The sequence below is a fragment of the Panicum virgatum genome, chromosome 9N (assembly GCF_016808335.1).
Source record: "Panicum virgatum strain AP13 chromosome 9N, P.virgatum_v5, whole genome shotgun sequence".
NCBI lineage: Eukaryota > Viridiplantae > Streptophyta > Magnoliopsida > Poales > Poaceae > Panicum > Panicum virgatum.
In genome coordinates this window covers 79571309-79592203 of record NC_053153.1, presented here as the reverse complement: position 1 = coordinate 79592203, position 20895 = coordinate 79571309, and the positions used below count along the sequence as shown (strand labels likewise).

The window sequence follows — 20895 nt, the reverse complement described above, 5'->3', positions numbered from 1 at the left end:
AGGACAAAGGAAAGCAAAGACAGACAGACACTTTGCTTGGGAGTCGGGGCTCCTGCATGGACGACCAGCTGCCCTGCCCACGCAGCCGAGGTTTACTCGGTGCCGTCCCGCACCTGGAACCGTCTGTATCCTCTCGTTCCCCGGCCTGGTTTGGCAGTGAGCCTGAAAGGGACGCGGCACGGCACGACAGGACACCGTCCACCGGGAGAGCGCTAGCTCGTTGCCTGACGGGCATTGAAGGAATTTACTCCTGCCTGACCGTCAGTAGCGCGACGCAGACCTGTGCGGCCGCCGTTCAGGTCATCGAGCGCCTGCCTGGCTGCTAGGATACGAACATGTCCAAATGTAGATAAATATATAAATTTTGACGTTTATTTGGTTGGATTCCAAAAAGAAACCCATTGAACTAGTAGTATTTTAAAATTTTAATTTAAAAGATTAGCATATCTACGTTTTAGGCTCTGTTTAGTTGCCTTCAAAATTTCAAAACTTTACAAGATTTCCTATCAAATCGAATGTTTCAATGCATGCATGAAGTATTAAATGTAGCTAAACAAAATAACTAATTACACAGTTTGTCTATAATTTGCGAGACGAATCTTTTGAGTCTAATTAACCTATGACGGGATGATAATTATCAAATACAAACAAAAGTGCTACGGTACATTACACCTAAAAATTTACACATCTAAATAAGGCCTTAGTAGCTAACTAAACATGCCCTAAGGTCATGTTTAGTTCCCACCCCATAAACTCCGTAAATGCAAAAAAAAACGTCACATCGAATGTTTCGACACATGCATTGAGTACTAAATGAATTCTATTATTATGGTGCAGTAATTTTATATAATTTTTTTGAGCATGTTAACATTGTCAAATGAAAAAATTCAAAACTAGAAAGTTGTAGATCTCGTCGAGGGCTACAATTTTCATATAAAATTCATCTTCATCCGATGTCGTATCGAAGAGTTATGATTTTTCGAAGATTCAGCCGAAACAAATTAGAAAACCGAAAAATAAAACCGTGGTTACTGTAGTAAAGCTGGGGTTATTGTACCAAATCCTGGCCGCACAGTACCATGCAAGCCATGCAAAACTAGGCTGGACCTGGAGTGAACGGGTTCGCAAGTTCGAGGGGCTAGATGTCTGGTTTCTAAGTTCATGGACCTATTTGACACAGCGCTGCAAGTTTAGATGTCCACGGTGCATTTTACTCTTGATATTATATTAAATTTTTAGCTATGATATCGTGGTATAGGAAAAATCATAAGTCAAAATCTTCTATGAAGACTTTTCTCGATTAAAACATGTTTAACATTTCTGGACCGAGGAAGTAAATGTTCTTGTAATTAGTCGATGGTGCGTGGCGATGCTCGTCGATGCTCATCACCTGTCACCTATACGAGAGTTCCTTTTCTCATAATTAAATAGTACTCTCTTCGTCCCATAAAAATGCAATTCTAGATTTTTTTTTTCAAACAGATTAGTGGTGGCCTGAAAAGACTGAGTGCCCTCAATTGTTTGCCACATATAGTTAGTTTTGGCATGCGATTCAAATCTGACTACTTAATTAGGTAGTTAATTGAAATCCAATATCTAGAATTATGTTTTTTGTGGGATTTTTTTCAAACTCAAGATTGCACTTTCATAGAACTGAGGGAGTAGAGCTCTTGCTATTTTCATTGAAAAATACTCATTACAACCACGACCGATGCGGAATATCTTTAAAATTAAATCTTAGATTTCTCTCTCCCCCGACAGGTTGTGTTTAAAGAAGTTCCAGTGTCAAGTGAACATTCGTTGTTACTTTGGGCTCTTTCGACAGGTTTTTGAGAGGTTTAAGAGTGCCAAATCTCCTGCTTTGGTGCCAATTTTGAACCCCAAACCCAAACCCGTTGTCACGGTGCCAAATCTGCGTCCTGTGCGGCAGCTCATCCGCCAGACTACTCTCCGGGAAAACAGGGGCATCGTTGGCCCGCGAGGGGGCACTGCCGCAGCGTGACTGTCACAGACGATTGCCGGAACAAAAAGAAGGCTCGGCCCCCCAAACGCGGGTCCCCTGCCCGCCCGGCTCCGGCGCCGACCGAGAAAGAACCCGCCCCGCTCGCTCGCCGAGCCAGGCCGCAGCACGCGACCGAGCCAGATTCCCAGTCCCGCGCCACGGCACCTCACTTGCACGAATCCTAAAGGCACTTGGATGGTGTATATACAGGCGCGCACACATACGGTCTGCTCGCGCCGCCGCAATTGCTCCAATTCCTCACATACACTCAGCTTATCTGATCTGAAGCCCCTCTCTCGATAGTCGAGAACTCGAGATACACACAATTACAGTCTCCTTGAGCTGACCTCGGTCCCGACAATGGCAGCCATGGCGCCGCCGCCGCTCAAGTACCGGCCGTGCCAGAACCCCGACGGGCTGGTCTCGGAGGAGGCGCTGCGCATCATCGTGGAGGCCAAGGCGTGCTTCGTGGCGCTGGCCTACTTCCTGACGGCGTCGCAGCACCGGCTGTGGAGCTCCAGCCACCTCGTCAAGGGCTTCCTCTTCGCCGTCACGCAGCCCGTCACGCGCTTCCTGGTCGGCATGTTCACCATGCTGCTCGCCATGCCCTTCCGCAACGACCTCTACCTCCTCTGGGGCATCCTCCTGCTCGCCGGCTACGAGGGCGTCTACACCATCTCCGGCTACTGCGTCTCCGCGCGCCGCTCCGACCTCGCCATCCACGAGTTCGCGCGCGCCTACAACATCGTCACCCTCGGCATCTACGTGCGCTACTACTCGCGCGCCTCCCAGTTCCGCTACCCGCTCTGGGCGCTCTGGGCGCTCATGGTCGCCAAGTTCCTGGAGCGCATCGTCCGCTTCAAGATCGCCAACGCCACCTACGGCGACGCCAACACCAGCTTCGTCGCCGAGTACATGAAGCACGAGGACAAGGTCGCCGAGGTGACGACTGAGAAATCCACAGCCGGCAGCTTCTCCATGGAAGATTGCAACTACCTCGTCGTCGGCGACTCCATGTCCAAGGCGACACCGGAGAGGGTCGGGAAGGAGTACGAGGCCAAGTACAAGCCGGCGGACGGCACCGTCACCGTCGCCAAGGTTTGGAAGTGCGGCGGGAAGCCCCTGATGACACCGAATTCGAATGCACCCGGCGACGAGGACGAGCTCAAGGATGTGTGCCTCTCCTTCGCGCTGTGCAAGCTGCTGAGGCGCAAGTTCGCCGGCGTCGCGACGGCCGAGAGCGAGAGGCCAAAGGCACAGAGGCTGGTCTTTGACAACCTCATCGGCAGCGGCTGGCGGCGGACGTTCCGGGTGGTCAGGACGGAGCTCGGCTTCGCGAGGGACCTGCTCTACACCAAGTACCCCATCCTGTTCAGCTCCGGCTTCCCGGTGGTGAGCACCGTGTTGTTCGCCGTGACTGTCGGCGTGTCCGTGTGGATTACCGTGTCGGCGGTCCGGCACTACCGGGTTCCCCACGGGAGCACGTCCTATGTCGTCCATGGCAGGAACGTGGACTTGCTCATCACCTTCGTCATCGTGGGCATGGTGACGGGGATGGAGATCTGCGAGTTCTTCATCCACCTCTTCTCCGATTGGACTAAGGTACGCACGGACGCGTGAAACCAAATTAGCTTCTGTTGCGGGCGCCCTAAGAAAATCACTCGTTCTTTTTTAAAAAAGGAAAAAAAGAAAACCACTCGTTTCGATTCAGTCTCCTCGGTCGTCAACCAATAATTAGTTACCGCTCTGGCTAGGGGAGCTAATTTTTTTGGTCAGTGAATTCTGCAGCTCTCACTGTCAAAAAATTAAATTGATATATGTGTGGGCCCATGTTGTTACTAGATTCTGACACTACGGTTGACTGACCAAATACAGTATAGTAGTACTATGTGTTTCTCGTTTGCGTTGTTAGGCTTAACATTACAATTATCAAGTAGTACTACGTGGTCCACCAGTTGCAAGCCGGTGACGTATCTGCGAGTATTGAATTGGCAATAAGGTTTCTGATGTACTACTAGACTTCACCTTGACGTGTACACCTGAAGATTATCCTCTGTTAATAAGCCATAAGCACCTGAAGATTATTCTCTGTTAGTTTTTGAGGGCATTGCGCATTGTTACTCACCTACTAATCTAGTATCTCTTGCATTTGAATGAACGGGTCTCCTCCTCTCCTGGATCTGTTTTCAGGTTATGGTGATCTCTGAATATGTTCAGAAACCGTGGCTCGACTGCCATTTCCTTAACTGCATACTGCGCTTCATCTGCAGCGGCAAGATCGCGGAGCCCATCGGCAGCTCTCTCGGGCAGTTCGACCTGCTCAAAGCGACCAAGCAGCAGAGATGCCTCCCGGAGACCATCGTCAAGTCGTTCCACACCACGAGGTCGTTCGTCCTGCTGACCGGCGACGAGGGCTTCCGCACCTACAAGTGCAAGACTCTCCGGCCGGTCCCCGACGCCGTCATGGACATGATATGCCGGACGCTCGGCGACAACAGGGAGCGTTTCACGGCGGGTCAGGAGGAGCGGCCGCGGAGGAGAGTCAATCTGGAACAACCCTGCAGGTACAGAGCGGTGCTGTCAGATTACTGCAAGGCGCCGGTAGACATCGAGGCGATCATGGCGTGTCACGTCGCGACTAGCAAGCTGGAGGACGACCCGGGCGTCGGCGGATCGAGCGGTGTGGCGAACGGCGACGTCCGGAGCAATGGAGGAGGCAACGATCTGGAGAAGGGGCGGAGTGGTGACGGATCGAAATCGAGCGATTTGGGCTACAAACTTGTGGCCACCACATTGTCCAAGTACTGCGCCTACCTGCTGTTCTACAAGCCGAAGCTGCTCCCCGTCACCAGCAACTCCGTGCGGTTCATGTGCAAGATCCTCGTCGACGAAGCAAAAGCGATCGTAGCCAACGGCGGCGGCGACAAGGAAGCCAACGGCAAGCAGGAGAGAAGTGGCAGCCACCAAGAGGCCGGCATAGTTTCGAAAGGCCAGGCTCTCGCGAGTGATCTGCTGGGGCGCGAGCCGGTGCAGGGCGACGAGCTCTGGAAGGCGCTGGCCGAGCTGTGGTGCGAGCTGATCATAATGACGGCGCCGCACGGGAACATCGGCGCGCACCAGAAGGAGCTCGGCAAGGGCGGCGAGTTCATCACGCACCTGTGGGCGCTCCTCTACCACGCGGGCATCGACGACAAGTTCTCCGGTGCGTCAGCCGCCGCCGCCGCCGATGCCGCGCCTAACGGAGAAGATAGCAACGGCCAAGGCGGCGGCGGCATGTGTACCGCGGGGCCTGGTGGGATGACGACGGTGCAGTAAACGTTTGTGTTGTGGGCTCTGCGTCTGTGCGTGTTGTTATGGGTTCTGCGCGCGAAGAGAATTATTGTGGGCCACTGGCATCAACAAGATGATTGGGCCTTAAAACACGTTTGGGCTTAAGATGGTTCCTTTCCCTGAGTTCGAGTGTTCGACCAAACAGTAGTAGCAAATCTCGCAAACTTACCCAATGTTGGTTTTACAACCAACCGCGGTCGATACCCACGGCGCGCTCCTTTTCTTACGGGCTCCCCACTCCTCCATTTCTTCTCTTTCCCCTTCCTCATCCTTCTATTTTTCCCCCTTCCTCCGGCGACAGGGGAGGAGACGGCAAGGCAGCTAGCCCCTGCGGCGGATCCGAGCGGCGCCGCCGGCCCTCCGACGCCCTCCTGAAGCCGCTCCCCGCCGCCGCCTCCCTGAGCCGCCGCCGCCGCCGGATCCGCCTCCCAGGGCCGCCGCGCACTCCCCGCCGCCGCCGCGGGATCCGCTTCCCACGGCCGCCGCCGCTAGATCCGCCTCCCAGGGCCGCCGCGCGCTCCCCGCCGTCGCCGCCGCCGGATCCGCCTCCCAGGGCCGCCGCGCGCTCCCCGCCGTCGCCGCCGCCGGATCCGCCTCCCAGGGCCGCCGCGCGCTCCCCGCCTTCGCCGCCGCCGGATCCGCCTCCCAGGGCCGCCGCGCGCTCCCCGCCTTCGCCGCCGCCGGATCCGCCTCCCAGGGCCGCCGCACGCTCCACCGTCACCGTCGCTGGGTTGTGCGGCGGGGATGCGCGGCGCGGCGGGCCACCGAGGTTTTTTTCTTTTTTGATATAACAAAAATTTTACCGACTCCTTTGTTTTTTGATATAACAAAATTTACCTAAGCTTTTCTTTTGTCTTTTGATGCAATTTTTTTACCCTAAGCATTTTTTGTTTTCAGATGCAAAATTTTTTACCAAATTTTTTTATGTTCTGGATGCAAAAATTTTCTTTTCAAATATTTTCAATTTGTTTTCTCAATTTTTTGTTTTTAAATTTTTTCTCGTCAAATTTTTTCTCTCTCCAAAATTTCTCTTGAAATAATTTTTAAAATTAGAAAACAACAAAAAAGTTACTAAAAAGAAAAAAAAAATGGTCGGGAGATCGACCGTAGGGAGCCCCTCCCTACGGTCCACTGTAAATTAGGGAGCCCCGCAAACTTATAAGATCACTTACCGAAATTATCGCAAATTACGTACTAATAACTTGAATTTAATATGTTGAACCATAAACTAGTATTTATCTACCGTGCCGTCGTATCAAAACTCTACATATTTTTAAGAAGTTGTACCAGGAAGCCACAGGCCATAACATCACAAAAATTACAGATTTGGTATGCAATGTGTCAGAAAACTACATGTTCCACTCATGTAGTTTCGTGATACATTGATTGATGCACTAAATCTACAATTCTGTGAGAGAATTTCCTAAATATGCAGTCCAGAGCACTCTGGCATGTTACACATGTGGTCTTATCATACAATTTCTTAAATATCTAGTTTACGATGATTTTGATGGGATTATTTTTTAAAAAGCATTTCACGGAATACGTGTAGAAGTGAATCAGACAAACTAATTGTTGCATAACATAAGCTGTACTTAAGCTGTGCACAAATAATTGTACACGAAGCATTTGTATTTACAAACATCCTTGTTTACTCCGCTGCCCAAAGACCGCAAAGAGGAAGAAAACAAAAACTTAATCCTCAAGCTGACTTGCACACAAAGGAAATGGACCATGCCAGGTCTGAACCCAGGGCTAAGAAATTCCGTTTCTGATCCGGGATTCATGTCGGTATCAGCATTGCTTAGGCAGCCTTTTAGTCCAAGTAACCGCGTAGCCCGTTATATATCCTCACAACATTGTTGCTACCATACCAACATCCATAGCAGCTCGACAGGTACTCCTACTCACTCTCCAGGTGAAGAAACTCTCTACAGCTATCTAGCAAACCCATGGAAGGTTCCGACCAGGTGAAGAAATTCCTCTGAATTTGGCGCATTTCTCTATCAAAAATTCCATATGTAGTTTGTATTCAGCATCCCGATTGGTTCCAGGCTTGTGGATTCAGCATATCGATTGTATTCACCACGGTTGTTGATCGACTAAAATCTGACGTTGTTTCTTGCGTTGGGTGCAGAGCAATCCTTGCGCCATATGCCTCGGCGGCATGGGCGCCGTCGGTGAGCAGGCCATCTTCACGGCCGAGTGCTCCCACACGTTCCACTTCCACTGCATCTCCGCCAGCGTCGCGCATGGCCACCTCGTCTGCCCGCTCTGCAACGCGCAGTGGCGCGAGCTCCCTTTCGTCCGGCCGGAACAGCCGGCGCCGGTGCTGCCCACGCAGCCGCCGATGCCACGGCATGAGCCCATCCACCACGTGCAGCCGCCGCCGATCAGGCGTCGGCCGATGCACGGCGTGCAGCCACCGCTCCAGCCTGCGGAGCCAGAAGTGTTCGACGACGACGAGCTCGTGGAGGTGGAGCCGCCCCCTGGCGCCGACGGCCAGCGACAAGCAGCGGCTGCATCCGGTGGATCTATGGTCGTCGAGACGCACACCGAGTACTCCGCCGTCGCAAGGGGCTCGTCTCACGACAACTTTGCCGTCCTCGTGCACATCAAGGCTCCGGGGATGATTGACGGCGAAGGCGAAGGGTCGGCCGGGGCCGGCGACGCGACACGCGCGCCTCTCGACCTCGTGACGGTGCTCGACGTCAGCGGCAGCATGAGCGGGGAAAAGCTTGCGCTTCTGAAGCAGGCCATGGGGTTCGTCATCGACAACCTCGGGCCCCACGACCGCCTCAGCGTCGTGTCCTTCTCCAACGGGGCGCACCGCGTGACCAGGCTCCTGCGGATGTCGGACGCTGGCAAGGGTCTCGCCATGAGCGCCGTGGCGTCCCTCGTCGCGCGCGGCGGCACCAACATCGCCGAGGGGCTCCGGAAGGCCGGCAAGGTGCTCGACGACCGCCGGCACAGGAACCCCGTCTCCAGCGTCATACTCCTCTCTGACGGCCAGGACAACTACACCATGACGCGACGGGGACAGGGCAGCATCCCCAACTACGAGGACCTCGTGCCGCCGTCGTTCACGCGTACTGGCACGGGCGACTGGTCCGCGCCCATCCACACGTTTGGCTTCGGCGACGACCATGACGCCGCGGCGATGCACGTCATCGCCGAGGCCACCGGCGGGACGTTCTCGTACATCGAGAACGAGGCGGTCATCCAGGACGCGTTCGCGCAGTGCATCGGCGGGCTGCTCACCGTCGTGGTCCAGGAGGCGCGCGTTGCCGTCGCTTGCGGGCACCCTGGAGTCCGCATCAATTCGATCAAGTCCGACCGTTACGAGAGCCGCGTCGACGAGGATGGCCGCTCCGCCTCGATCGCCGTTGGCGAGCTCTACGCGGACGAGGAGAGGCGCTTCTTGCTATTCCTAGCCGTTCCAGAAGCGGACGGCGACACCGAGACTACTCTAATCAAGGTGAGCTGCAGCTACCGAGACGCGTCGGGTGGCGCCGGCGTCGACGTGACGGCGGAGGACACGGTGGTGGCGAGACCGGAGCAAGTGGAGGACGCGGAACGCTCAATAGAGGTGGAGCGGGAGCGCGTCCGGGTTGAGGCGAGCGAGGACATCGCGGCGGCGAGGGCTGCCGCGGAGCGTGGAGCGCACGAGGAAGCGGTGCGAATACTCGAGAACAGGCAGCGAGCGGTGGAGCAGTCGGAGGCGGCACGGGGCGGCGACCCCACGAGCGCGGCGCTCGGGGCCGAGCTGCGCGAGATGCGCATGCGCGTGGCGAACCGGGCGAGCTACCACCGGTCGGGGCGCGCGTACGTGCTCGCCGGCATCAGCTTCCACGCGCACCAGCGCGCAAACTGGAGGCCGATGGAGCATCAAAACGCAGCAACGGGCGGCTTGCAGATGTTGTCCGCGGTGGTTGGTCGTGGCGTCGGTGAAGCGCCGGTGAACTCGATAGCAGGATTGCCAAGGGTGCCTTCTTTTGCGGCAGCGGCGGAAGGGACGGCGAACGATGCGAATGAGACGTCGTCGTTCGCGACGCCGGCCATGCGAGCCATGCTGCTGCGGTCTCGGAAGGCGCGGGAGGCGTCGGCCGGGCAGCAGCAGCAGCCCGAGGAAGGAGAAGGAACAGCAAGTTCTGGACCAATAGAAGAAACCAAGTAGACTTGTTGCATTGTGCTAGCTCTCTAGTTCCACTGAATTTGTGAGAGGACAGAATGAATTCGTTTGTGGAGCAGGACTTTGCTCGGTCTAATGTATGTGAGTATGTCTGTCAGACTGTCACTCTGTCCCTTATCTTTGGAAGTGTTACTCACCGGATGGTCTTTGGGCAGGTGTAGCCAGCGTTATCGTTCTACCCCCTCCCTTTTTTCCTTTCTAATAATAAAACTCACGGCCAAACCCTTTGCTGTTTTTGAGACAAAATTACTGATCTTATAATGTTTGTTTAAGATTTTTTTATCAGGTTTGTAGAAAAAAAATAGTGAAATTCAGGTCCTTGTACATCTCTTTGAAGGGAAATGTGGAAAGAATATAATATAAAGGATCTTGATGGAGCATGACAAATTGCACGGGCTAGCCTAAACGCATTCTTTGTGGCTCTTTAGCGGACTTTATTCAGAATGGGAAAAGTTGATGTAATCGTGTAATCATTTTGTCCTTTAATTCTTTTTAAATTTTATTTCTTATATAAAGGCGTGGACTCTAAGTACATCATTATTTGGCTAAACATAAAAAATCATTCATCTAAAACGTCCAACGGCCCAAGTTCAAACGCGCAATACAGATCCGACCAAATTACGAAATAACGCCAAAAAAAAAGTCCATGCTAAAGTCTCATGTGTTGTGATGTCTGAGACATCCTGATTTGTCAAAGATAACCACCAAACATTCTTGTTTACTCCGCTCAATAGGCGGTAGAACCAATAACTTTAGGGAACATATCTGGTGAAAACCAACTTCTTGAAAACCACAAACATTTTTATATCTCACAAATGAAGTCGAGTTTGGATAATATATTTTACAATATTGTGTACCATCGTATCATTTACATGTGTGATTTTTTGATGAATTTAGACGATTTTTTTTGCCATGGTTTGCACGAGTTTTCACGAAGATTGTGATTTACACCAGATACGTTCCTAGTTATAATCCTCAAGACATGCGCAAGAGGACGTGAATTTTTGTTTAAGTTTTGAAGTCAGTATCAGCATACCGTGGCAGCTACGATGGTATATCCAATATCCTCATCCTTCTCTTTCCTTTTAGACGAAGCATTGGGTTGGTTTTATACCAACTGCCATCATTCTTTCCTATCGGTTCTCAGAGCAGCTTGCTGAGATGGAACGTCCTGAACAGGTGAAGAAATTTTCTGCTATTAGTATTTGAATTTTGTCTGTACTGCGTCTTCAAAACTTAAAAATTTTCGGTCGGTTCAGAGAAGAGACCTGCCATATCGTTACAGGCATCTCGACAGAGCAGACAAGATTTTTTTCTGGACTCTGGCTAATTTTTATTAAGATGATTTTAGTATGATTTTTTGGCATTAATGTCCATCGTGAACATATCATTTTAGTTTGTGCAAATTTTTGTTTTGGATGCAGAGCAACCCCTGCCCCATTTGCACCGGCGGCCATGCCGCCGGCGGCGGGCAGGCCATCTTCACGGCCGAGTGCTCCCACACGTTCCACTTCCACTGCATCTCCACGAGCGTCGCGCACGGCCGCCTCGTCTGCCCGCTCTGCAACGCGCGGTGGCGCGAGCTGCCGTTGTCACAGACGTCGGCGATGCCACCGACGCTACCGCGGCAGCCATTTCCGCGCATGGAGGCCATGCACGGATTTCAGCCGCCGCCGCCGCCTAGGCAGCAGCCACCGCTGCTCCGCCCCGCAGACCCGGAGGTGTTCGACGACGACGACCAGGTGGATCCGCCTTGTGGCCACGACGGCCAGCGGCGCGAGGCAGCTGCTGTATCCAGCGGACTTTTGGTCGTCAAAACGCACGCTGAGTACTCGGCTGTCGCCAGGGATTCGTCTCACGACAACTTCGCCGTCCTCGTGCACGTCAAGGCTCCGGGGATCGTCGACGCCGAGGCAGCAGCCAGCGACGCGGCGCCACGCGCTCCTCTCGACCTCGTGACGGTGCTCGACGTGAGCGGAAGCATGCGCCGGGACAAGCTTGCCCTGGTGAAGCAGGCCATGGGGTTCGTCATCGACAACCTCGGCCCCGACGACCGCCTCAGCGTCGTGTCCTTCTCCTCCGGGGCGCACCGCGTGACCAGGCTCCTGCGCATGTCGGACATCGGGAAGGGTGTCGCCTCGGAGGCCGTGGAGTCCCTCACAGCGGGCGGCACCACCAACATCGCGGAGGGGCTCCGGACGGCCGCCAAGGTGCTCGGCGAGCGCCGGTACAGGAACGCCGTCTCCAGCGTCATACTCCTCTCTGACGGCCAGGACAACCACACCGTGCGGCGAACGCGGGGCCGTGTACCCAACTACGAGGCGCTGGTGCCGCCGTCCTTCGTCCCAGCTGGCACCGGCGACCGGTCGGCGCCCATCCACACGTTTGGCTTCGGCCACAACCACGACGCGGCGGCGATGCACGTCATCGCCGAGGCCACCGGCGGGACGTTCTCGTACATCGAGAACGAGGCGGCCATCCAGGACGCGTTCGCGCAGTGCATCGGCGGGCTGCTCACCGTCGTGGTCCAGGAGGCGCGCGTTGCCATCGCTTCCGGTCATCCTGGAGTCCGCATCAGTTCGATCAAGTCCGGGCGTTACGAGAGCCGCGTCGACGAGGATGGCCGCTCCGCCTCTGTCGCCGTCGGCGAGCTCTACGCGGACGAGCAGCGCCGCTTCCTGTTGTTCTTGTCCGTTCCAACCGCGGAAGCAACGGACGGTGAGAGTGAGACCCCCCTGATCACTGTTCGTTGCAGTTACCGAGAAGCGGCTGGTGGCGCGCACGTCGACGTGACGGCCGAGGACGCGGTGGTGGCGAGACCGGAGCACGCGGCGGACGCGGAACGGTCATCGGATGTGGAGCGGGAGCGCGTCCGCGTGGAGGCCATCGAGGACATCGCGGCGGCCAGGGCGGCGGCGGAGCGGGGCGCGCACCAGGAGGCGGTGGCGATACTCGGGTACCGGCGGCGAGCCGTGGCGCGGTCGCCAGCGGCACGAGGCGGCGACCCCACGAGCACGGCGCTGGGGACCGAGCTGCGGCGCATGTGCAAGCGCGTGGCGACCCGGGAGAGCTACAGGGGGTCGGGGCGCGCGTACGTGCTCGCCGGCCTGAGCTCGCACGAGCAGCAGCGCGCGACCTCGAGGCAGCTGCGGCCCCTGCGGCAGACCTTGGCGGGTAGCGACGGTGGCGACGGGGAGGCGATGAACTCGATGGCAGCCGCGTTCGCGCAGGCGCCTTCGGCGGTTGGTGCTGGCGCTTTGGAGGTGACGGACTCGATGGAGTATCTCGGTGGCGGTGGACCAGGCGGCGATGAAGGGGCGTCGGAGAACGAGGCGGAAGGGACGGCGTCGTACCTGACGCCGGCCATGCGCGCCATGCTGTTGCGGTCGCGGAGGGCGCGGGAGGCGTCGGCTGAGCAACAGCAGGAGCAGCAAGCCAGCAACTGAGAGCTGCGGAAGAAGCGGGCGGCTCTGAATCCAAGGAACTGCCAGACCTGTAGAGAGAGGATGAGGAATTTGGGAGATGAATAACTACTGTACGGAGCCCAATTCAATACCTCAAATGTGAGCCCAAGTTTGAGAACAGAAATCATGGGCTTTAATGAACAGACCAGTATCGATGGGCTGGTGGCCCATCTTGAGCCCACGGGTTTCTAGTTATTCGGTCCATATCAAGTCAGGGAAGACTTTCTCCTTGTGTTGTGCGGCTGACGAGCTGATTGTTGTTGCTCCATCTCTTCTTGTGTCTGAACTTTTCTTACTTAACCCGTCACCCAAGAGAGGAAAAACATAGTCAAATCCGCCGGTTCGGTTAATGCAGTGCGTTGAAAAAGCGGCGGCCTCACAAGCGAATGTGCGACACCCCTGCTGCAGACTTGCGCGACGACGGAGGCCGACCGTCGGCGAACCCGCGCCGAGGTCAGCAGCTGGTTGCAGGCAGGTGTAACCTCACCGATCCGGAGCTGGAGATTGGAGATGATCAGCGGGCGAGTCTGAACGCCGGCCCCCCAACGCATGCAAGCACCGAGTCGTCCGTCCAACCCGACCAACCCCGGGGCAGAAAAACATGCGGCGGGAGGGACCGGGCGTGGTTTGGTCGCCGCCGAGCAGAGCGCTTAAATTCGGAGAGGTGGCTGCATTCTAGCTAGTTGTGCTGGACGACGATCTTTCTCCGGCCGGCTCCCAGTTGTAATCAGAGCCGCAAGGTTTGAACGGGCTCTCCACCGATTGCTAGCTAGCCCACATGGTCGCCATTGAATGATTCTCGTTGTGTTGCGGATGGAACAGAGAAATGGCCAGCCAGCCAGATAGTAGCTTAGCTAGGTAGCGGCAAAAGGAAGTCGTCTTTGGATGACCGATCCATTAATTTGCTTGTTCAGTCACAGACCAAGGAATATAATGCCACTTTATTTGGTGCTAGTAGAGCATCTCTGCTTCCTGCATGTGCAGTAGTGGCGTTTTTCTCCTCCTCCCGGGTGGTTTTCAGGCTTCCGTAGTCAGTCACGCGCGAGTGGGCAGCTTGCCGAGGGCGTTGGCCGTTTAGCCAGGAGGAGGAGCATTTGCAGGCCACGCTCTTAGATAATCCAAATCAAATTTTAATACCTTTACTACCCCTAGCAATGGATGGATCCAAGTCGTCGACAACTCGACAGCTCCAACAGATAATCCATCGCGGTAAGTTTCATTAACACGAAACACGAGCAGTTGATGATGACGATACGGATGGGCTGATGGTGGTTGACAGTTTTTCTTTTCTTTTGTGTGACACGGTTTACAGAGACGGTCGTCAGCAATAGGCCAGCAGACGCACTGCGAATTGGACACGATAGTCCCGTTTGGATCCACGAGTTATTTTTTTAGCCCCCTCCAAATAGATCAAATAGTGTCGGTGCCAAAATTAGGGGCACCATAATCCAGAGACTAAATCGCCCTCGAAAACACAAAACATGAACTGGGCAATCGGGCCCACAGTGCCTACCACCTTGTCAAACCCTACAACCGCGACAAACCAAGGCCTACAGTCTTTCTCCGATCCGAAGGGAAAGAAGGATTACTCGACGGCTCCAACTCTCTTAACAACACCCAAAGTCCTCTCCAGGACCCAAAGAGGCCCAATTCGCACTCAGCCCACAGCCTAGCTCTGTGGTACTGCCCATCTAGACCCCCTCGAACCCGCGGGGCAATCTCCGCCTCGCTCGAGGTCTCCCAGCCGAGACCCTCAACAGCGCACCACCTCTCCGCCTCGCTCAAGACCACCCCTCGGCAGACGGAGCTAACTATCCATCCACTCACCGGCTCGTCTGACAGAGGCATTAAATGCCAACCACTCCGCTGTGGAGTGGGGAGGCAGGCGGTGTCAGGTCACCATGCTGCACGGCAACCGTGACCGGAGTTCCGTCCGCCAACTCCGGTCTCTGCTCCGCCATCCCTGGCACTGCAGCGACACTGTTGGAACCTGTGACGCTATGTGCGGACGTGCCCGGCACTACTCCCACCACTGTGCTGCCTACTCCGTGCACCTTCTCTACTGCAGAACCCTCGATTAGCATGGGCGCGACACTCGAACGCGGCCTGGGCCATGACCGGAGCAAGACACCCGCTTGGAGGGCCCTCGGCGCTCTGCCACGCCAAGCACGGAGAACGGTACCCTCAACAGAAGACGCCATGACGCCTGCAGGAGCCACAAGGGCGCCGGCGCGATCTCTGCAAGACCGAGGACGCCATCTAGGACAAGCACCACGCCCGGCGCCTTACCCTCCAGTGCACCACAGTGTACTTTCTACAGTAGTCGCCCACTGCACACCCCCGATTCGGGGGAGAAAACGACGACTTCTAATCCCCCCGTGGCATGTACACCGCCCCTCCTTGTGTCTATAAAAGGGGGAGGCGGGCTCCTTCCCAAGAGATGAGACAACGCTCTCACAGACTCAGACGCTCAAGTCATCCCACAAAACACACATCCGCTCTCCGGAGCAGGATATTGGCACTTGCCTCAATCCCTTAGCAGGGACTTGGGAGTTTCCCTCCCTCTCTCGCCTCACTTGTACCCCCTACTACAAGCACCCCGGTGCAAGACAGTACAGTGCACTCGCACACCCCTTTGCTGGACGTACGGCCCCGCGGCCGGAACCAGGATAAACCCGTGTGTTACTGTGTTGCCTCTTGCATCAACCACCTAGGGTGAGGGATCACACAGCATCATCACTAGTTGGTGCCGGGCCGCCCGGTCTGGACACCGACAGTTGGCGCGCCAGGTAGGGGGGGCGCTGCGTGACTCTTGTCTTCGTTCCCTCTTGTTCCTAGATGGCAGACGGGCCACGCTTGCTCCCAGCAGGCACGGTGCTCAGGTTTGGGAGCCTCGACTTTGTCGCGACCGGCAACAGTTACGACATGGAGCTTCTCCCGGCCGGAGCCGACCCCGACACTCTGACTCCACCGCCCCGGTGCAGGAGGCGCTCGGGCCAGCGCGCACGTCAAGCGCGCATGGAACGACGCAGGACGGTTCGCCTCTGCTCCCCCTCGTGGGTCGAGACTGGCGTGTCGCAGCCTGGCACTGCGGCGGGGGACGTCGCCATTTCATCATCATCACCAAGTGCAGCCCTGGTGCTTCCCAAGGAGGGCGCGACTGCGATGTCGCCCTTTCACTTTGGGATGTGCAACACCGCTGCGACTTACACTTCGTAGATCAGCACCAACATGAGCGCGTACGAGGAACTGCCGGGTCACCACCTCATCTCGATCAGCAACCTCATCGCCTCAACCCCCGATGATTCGTACCCCGAGTCTGTAGACGATGCGTGCTTCTTCGTGGAGAACATCGCAGCCCCGGAGTGGGACTACTCCGGCGTCCGCAACCTCAACGCCTTCCTGTCGTTCCAAGCTGCGGCGGATTACTGCCTCACCTGCTCCGACGACTCCAGCGAGGGGGATTACGATCCCACTCGGGAGTGCTTCATGGTCGAGCTGGCGGATGGGGTCGTCGATGAAGCACCAAGCGATGACGGAAACAACGAGGAGCCCCCACCAGCAAACCAAGCGGTGGTGCTTGCCGCGAACCCAGCTGCTTCGGCAGGCTCGGCGACTCGACAGGCACAACTGGCGTGACTCAAGGAGCTCGAGACCAGGATCGATGAGGAGCGTCGGCAGACACGAATGCTGCGCACCGTGCTCGAGCAGGAGTGCACTACACGCGGTGCGCGAGCTCGGGCGGCGGGGCGCATCGCCCAGGAGCGGATACTGGCCGCCGACGACGTCGACAAACCACTGGAACTGAAAAGGGCTAGCCAGAAACTCGACACTGCGGCGTACCTGCTTCAAGCCATGCCCGAGCCCTCTACGACTGCGGGACACAACCTGCACAACGAGGCACGAGCGCTCATCGAGCAGGCTGCAGTACAGCAGGCTGGGAGCTCCGTGTCACGTTTGCGTTCGGTGGCTTTGGCAAAGGCTGGTGGGACTGCGCATCAGGACCACGAGGCCTCGGTGCACACACCACCAGGAGGACAAGGCAAGGTAGCCGCGGCGAATGGTGCGAAGGCACCCTCGGTGCACGACCGCATCAAGAGGCCTCCTGCAAAGGAGTGCCTCCAAGACACGCGCGGGCGCGCCGACGATGGCGATGCCCGCAATATCATCAATGGGAAGAAGTACAACCCTCGACGTGGTGGGCGAATCGACCCCGAACATGACAGGGGCGTATCACCGGAGCCTCTGGGCACCCGTGTGTTCCGCAGAGAGATTCGTACTGCTCCCTTTGCCCCGCGCTTTCGTCAACCCACCACCCTCATCAAGTACACAGGGGAGACCGATCCCGCGCTCTGGCTCAATGACTACCGCCTGACATGCTAACTAGGTTGTGCGACGGACGACGCCGTGATCATCCGTACCCTTCCTCTGCACCTCGCGGACTCTACGCGGACATGGTTCGAGTACCTACCCATGAACCAGATCCACGACTGGGCCGACCTAGTCAAGATCTTCGTGGGCAAATTTCAGGGCACTTACACGCGCCCCGGGAACGCCTGGGATCTCCGAGGGTGCCGACAAAAGCTCTCCAAGCAGTGCACCGAGCTCCCCAGTGTCACCAACGTTGAAGTCATCAATGCCTTCCTTGAGGGCACGACGTGCAGGGACCTGGTGCATGAACTTGCGCGGAGTCGTCCCACCAGCACTAATGAGCTGTTCGATACCGCCACCAACTTCGCTTCCGGCGAGGAGACAGTTGGTGCCATCTTCGACGTCAAGACGAGCAAGCGCAAAGAAGATGCGCCCGAGGAGGGCGGTAGCAGCAAGACCAAGGCCCCCGCGAAGAAACAGAAGCGGGGGAAGAAAGTAAAGAAGCCGGCACCACCGAACCAGAGCGGGCAAGGCCAAGTGGAGGACTCTGACAAGACCTTTGTCGCATCCCCAGACTGCAAGGGCCCCCGAGGCCCCCCTCGGTGCGGTGGCGGCCTGTTCGACGACATGCTCAAGAAGTCGTGCCCTTACCACAAGGGCTCGGTCAACCACACCCTCGAGCAGTGCGAGATGCTCTGCAAGTACTACAACCGCATAGCACACCGTGACGAGGGCAAGAAGAAGGATGCGGACGACAAGGGTGGCGACGGCGAGTTCCCCTCGTTAGAGAACGTCTTCTTCATCTTCGGAGGGCCCACAGCGAACATGACCTCCCGGCAGCGCAAGCGCGAGCGCCGAGAAGTTTTCTCCGTCACCAAGGCCACGCCATCCTACCTCGACTGGTCGGAGGACACCATTTCCTTCAGCTGCGAGGACCACCCCAACTACATCCCGAACCCGGGACAGCATCCACTCGTTGTGGATCCCATCATCGGCAATACTCGCTTCTCCAAGGTGCTCATGGACAGGGGCAGCAGCCTCAACATCATGTACGCCCACACCTTGGAGCTCATTGGGATTGGCTTGGACAAGCTCCGCCCCAACAAGTCGCCGTTCCACGGCGTTGCTCCCGGGAAGCGAGTCCAATCCCTTGGCCAAATCGAATTGCCTGTCTGCTTCGGCACGACAGCCATCTTTCGCAAGGAGGAGCTCACCTTTGAGGTGGTGGGGTTCCGGGGAGCATACCACGCCATTCTCGGGCGTCCTTGCTACGCCAAGTTCATGGCGATCTCCAACTACACCTACCTCAAGATGAAGATGCCGGGCCCAAAGGGGGTCATCACCGTCGGCTCCTCGTTCGAGCACACCCATGGGTGCGACGTCGAGTGCGTAGAGCACGCCGAGGCCCTGGCGGTGGACGAGGCCCTCGCCACACAGCTGATGGACATGGCGGACGGGGCCATGGACTCCAAGCAGCGGCACGCGGGCTGCTTCGAGTCTGCCGAGGGTACCAAAGACATCCCCCTCAACCCGAACGACCCCGACGGCAAGGCGTTGAAGATCAGCACCACCCTTGACAGCAAATAGGAAGTGGTGCTCGTCGACTTCCTCCGCGCCAACACAGACATCTTTGCGTGGAGCCCCTTGGACATGCCTGGCATCCCGAGGGAGGTCGCCGAGCACTCCCTTGATATCCTGCCAAACTCCAAGCTAGTCAAGCAACGCCTGCGGCGCTTCGACGAGCTCAAACGACGGGAGATCGGCGAGGAGGTGCACAAGCTTTTGGAGGCTGGATTCATTAAGGAGGTATTTCATCCTGAGTGACTAGCTAATCCTGTACTATTTAAGAAAAAGAACGGGAAATGGAGGACGTGTGTAGATTATACTAGTCTAAATAAAGCATGTCCTAAGGTTCCCTTTCCTTTGTCCCGTATTGATCAAATAGTTGATTCAACTGCGGGACGTGAACTTTTATCCTTTCTTGATGCTTATTCTGGCTATCACCAAATCAAAATGAAAGTGTCCGACCAGCTCGCGACTTCTTTTATTACCCCTTTCGGCATGTACTGCTACGTTACGATGCCCTTTGGCCTTAGGAACGACGGAGCCACATACCAGCGATTTATGCTCCACGTATTTAAGGATCATATAGGGCGAACCGTAGAAGCATATGTCGACGACATTGTCATAAAATCTAGGAAGGCGGACGACCTGGTAACCGATCTCAGAATCACGTTCGATTGCCTTAGGGCCAAAGGGGTAAAGCTCAACCCCGAGAAGTGCGTGTTCGGAGTCCCTCGAGGTATGCTTTTGAGTTTCATTGTCTCCCAGCGGGGCATCGAACCCAACCCTGAGAAAGTCTCGGCCATCACTTAGATGGGACCGATCTGAGACCTAAAGGGGGTACAGAAGGTCATGGGTTGCCTAGCAGCTCTCAGCCGATTCATCTCACGCCTCGGTGAGAAAGGCTTGCCTCTGTATCGGCTTTTAAGGAAATCTGAGCGCTTTTCGTAGACCCCCGAGGCCCAAGAGGCCCTCGACAAACTCAAGGCGTCGCTCACGAGTGCTCTGATCCTAACAACACGATGGACAACGAGCACCTCTACCTATACGTGGCAGCCACGACTCAGGTCGTCAGCGCAGCCATCGTTGTGGAACGAAAAGAGGAGGGACACGCCCTGCCCATCCAGAGGCCGGTGTACATCATCAGTGAAGTGCTGTCTGAAACCAAGACACGGTATCCACAGATCTAGAAGCTGCTTTATGCAGTGATCCTCGCTCGGCGCAAATTGCGCCACTACTTCGAGGCCCACCCCATCACCATGGTCTCGTCTTCCCCCCTCGGGGAGATAGTCCACAACCGGGGGGTCACGAGCAGAATTGCCAAGTGGTTAGTGGAGCTGATGAGAGAGACTCTCACCTATGCACCTCGCAAGGCGGTCAAATCCCAGATCTTGGCAGACTTCATTGCCGAGTGGACCGATACTCAACTGCCCCCACCACAGATTCAAGCGGAATGCTGGCTAATGTAGTTCGATGGGTCGGTGATGAAGACTGGCGCAGGCGCGGGCCTGCTTTTCGTCTCACCCCTTGGAGAACACATGCGCTACGTGGTACGCTTGCACTTCCCGGCATCAAACAACATGGCGGAATACGAGGCCCTTCTCAGCGATCTCCGCATCGCCATCGAGCTTGGCATCAAACGCCTCGACGTCCGGGGAGACTCCCAACTCATCATTGATCAGGTGATGAAGGAGGCCAGCTGCCACAACGAGAAGATGGAGGTGTACTGCAACACAGTATGTCGTCTCGAAGACAAGTTCGACGGGCTGGAGCTCAACCACATCGCATGTAAGTACAATGAGGAAGCGGACGAATTGGCCAAGATTGCGTCTGGGCGGACCACCGTTCCCCCGAAAATCTTCGCCCGCGACCTCACCAAGCCATCATTTGACTTCAAGAACCCGGCGGAAGCCATCGGAGCGGAACCTGAACCCTCGGGGGCTGCAACTGTCGAACCATCAGAAGAAGATCCC

At 56.1% G+C, this 20895-nt stretch overlaps 3 protein-coding genes across 3 annotated transcripts; all 3 read left to right on the top strand.

Moving 5' to 3' along the window:
• The first annotated feature begins 2241 nt into the window (after window positions 1–2241).
• Window positions 2242–5455, top strand: LOC120692169. Its single transcript, XM_039975408.1, has 2 exons — window positions 2242–3604; window positions 4193–5455. Exons 1-2 carry the CDS (start codon window positions 2363–2365, stop codon window positions 5315–5317), a joined length of 2367 nt encoding a protein of 788 aa, XP_039831342.1. The 5' UTR covers window positions 2242–2362; the 3' UTR covers window positions 5318–5455.
• A 1660-nt stretch (window positions 5456–7115) lies between these two features.
• Window positions 7116–9904, top strand: LOC120692170 (E3 ubiquitin-protein ligase WAV3-like). Its single transcript, XM_039975409.1, has 2 exons — window positions 7116–7302; window positions 7470–9904. Exons 1-2 carry the CDS (start codon window positions 7285–7287, stop codon window positions 9507–9509), a joined length of 2058 nt encoding a protein of 685 aa, XP_039831343.1. The 5' UTR covers window positions 7116–7284; the 3' UTR covers window positions 9510–9904.
• Window positions 9905–10685: 781 nt separating this feature from the next.
• On the top strand, window positions 10686–13215 carry LOC120687641 (E3 ubiquitin-protein ligase WAV3-like). The gene is made up of 2 exons (XM_039969673.1): window positions 10686–10703; window positions 10949–13215. Exons 1-2 carry the CDS (start codon window positions 10686–10688, stop codon window positions 12968–12970), a joined length of 2040 nt encoding a protein of 679 aa, XP_039825607.1. The 3' UTR covers window positions 12971–13215.
• The last annotated feature ends 7680 nt before the right edge of the window (window positions 13216–20895 follow it).

What these genes read in the sequence shown, in the direction of transcription:
- LOC120692169 (XM_039975408.1), top strand. Translation starts at nt 2,363, where the DNA reads ATGGCAGCCATGGCGCCGCCGCCGCTCAAGTACCGGCCGTGCCAGAAC. An exon ending in TCTTCTCCGATTGGACTAAG is followed by an intron (nt 3,605 to 4,192) that starts GTACGCACGGAC and finishes ATCTGTTTTCAG; the next exon opens with GTTATGGTGATCTCTGAATA.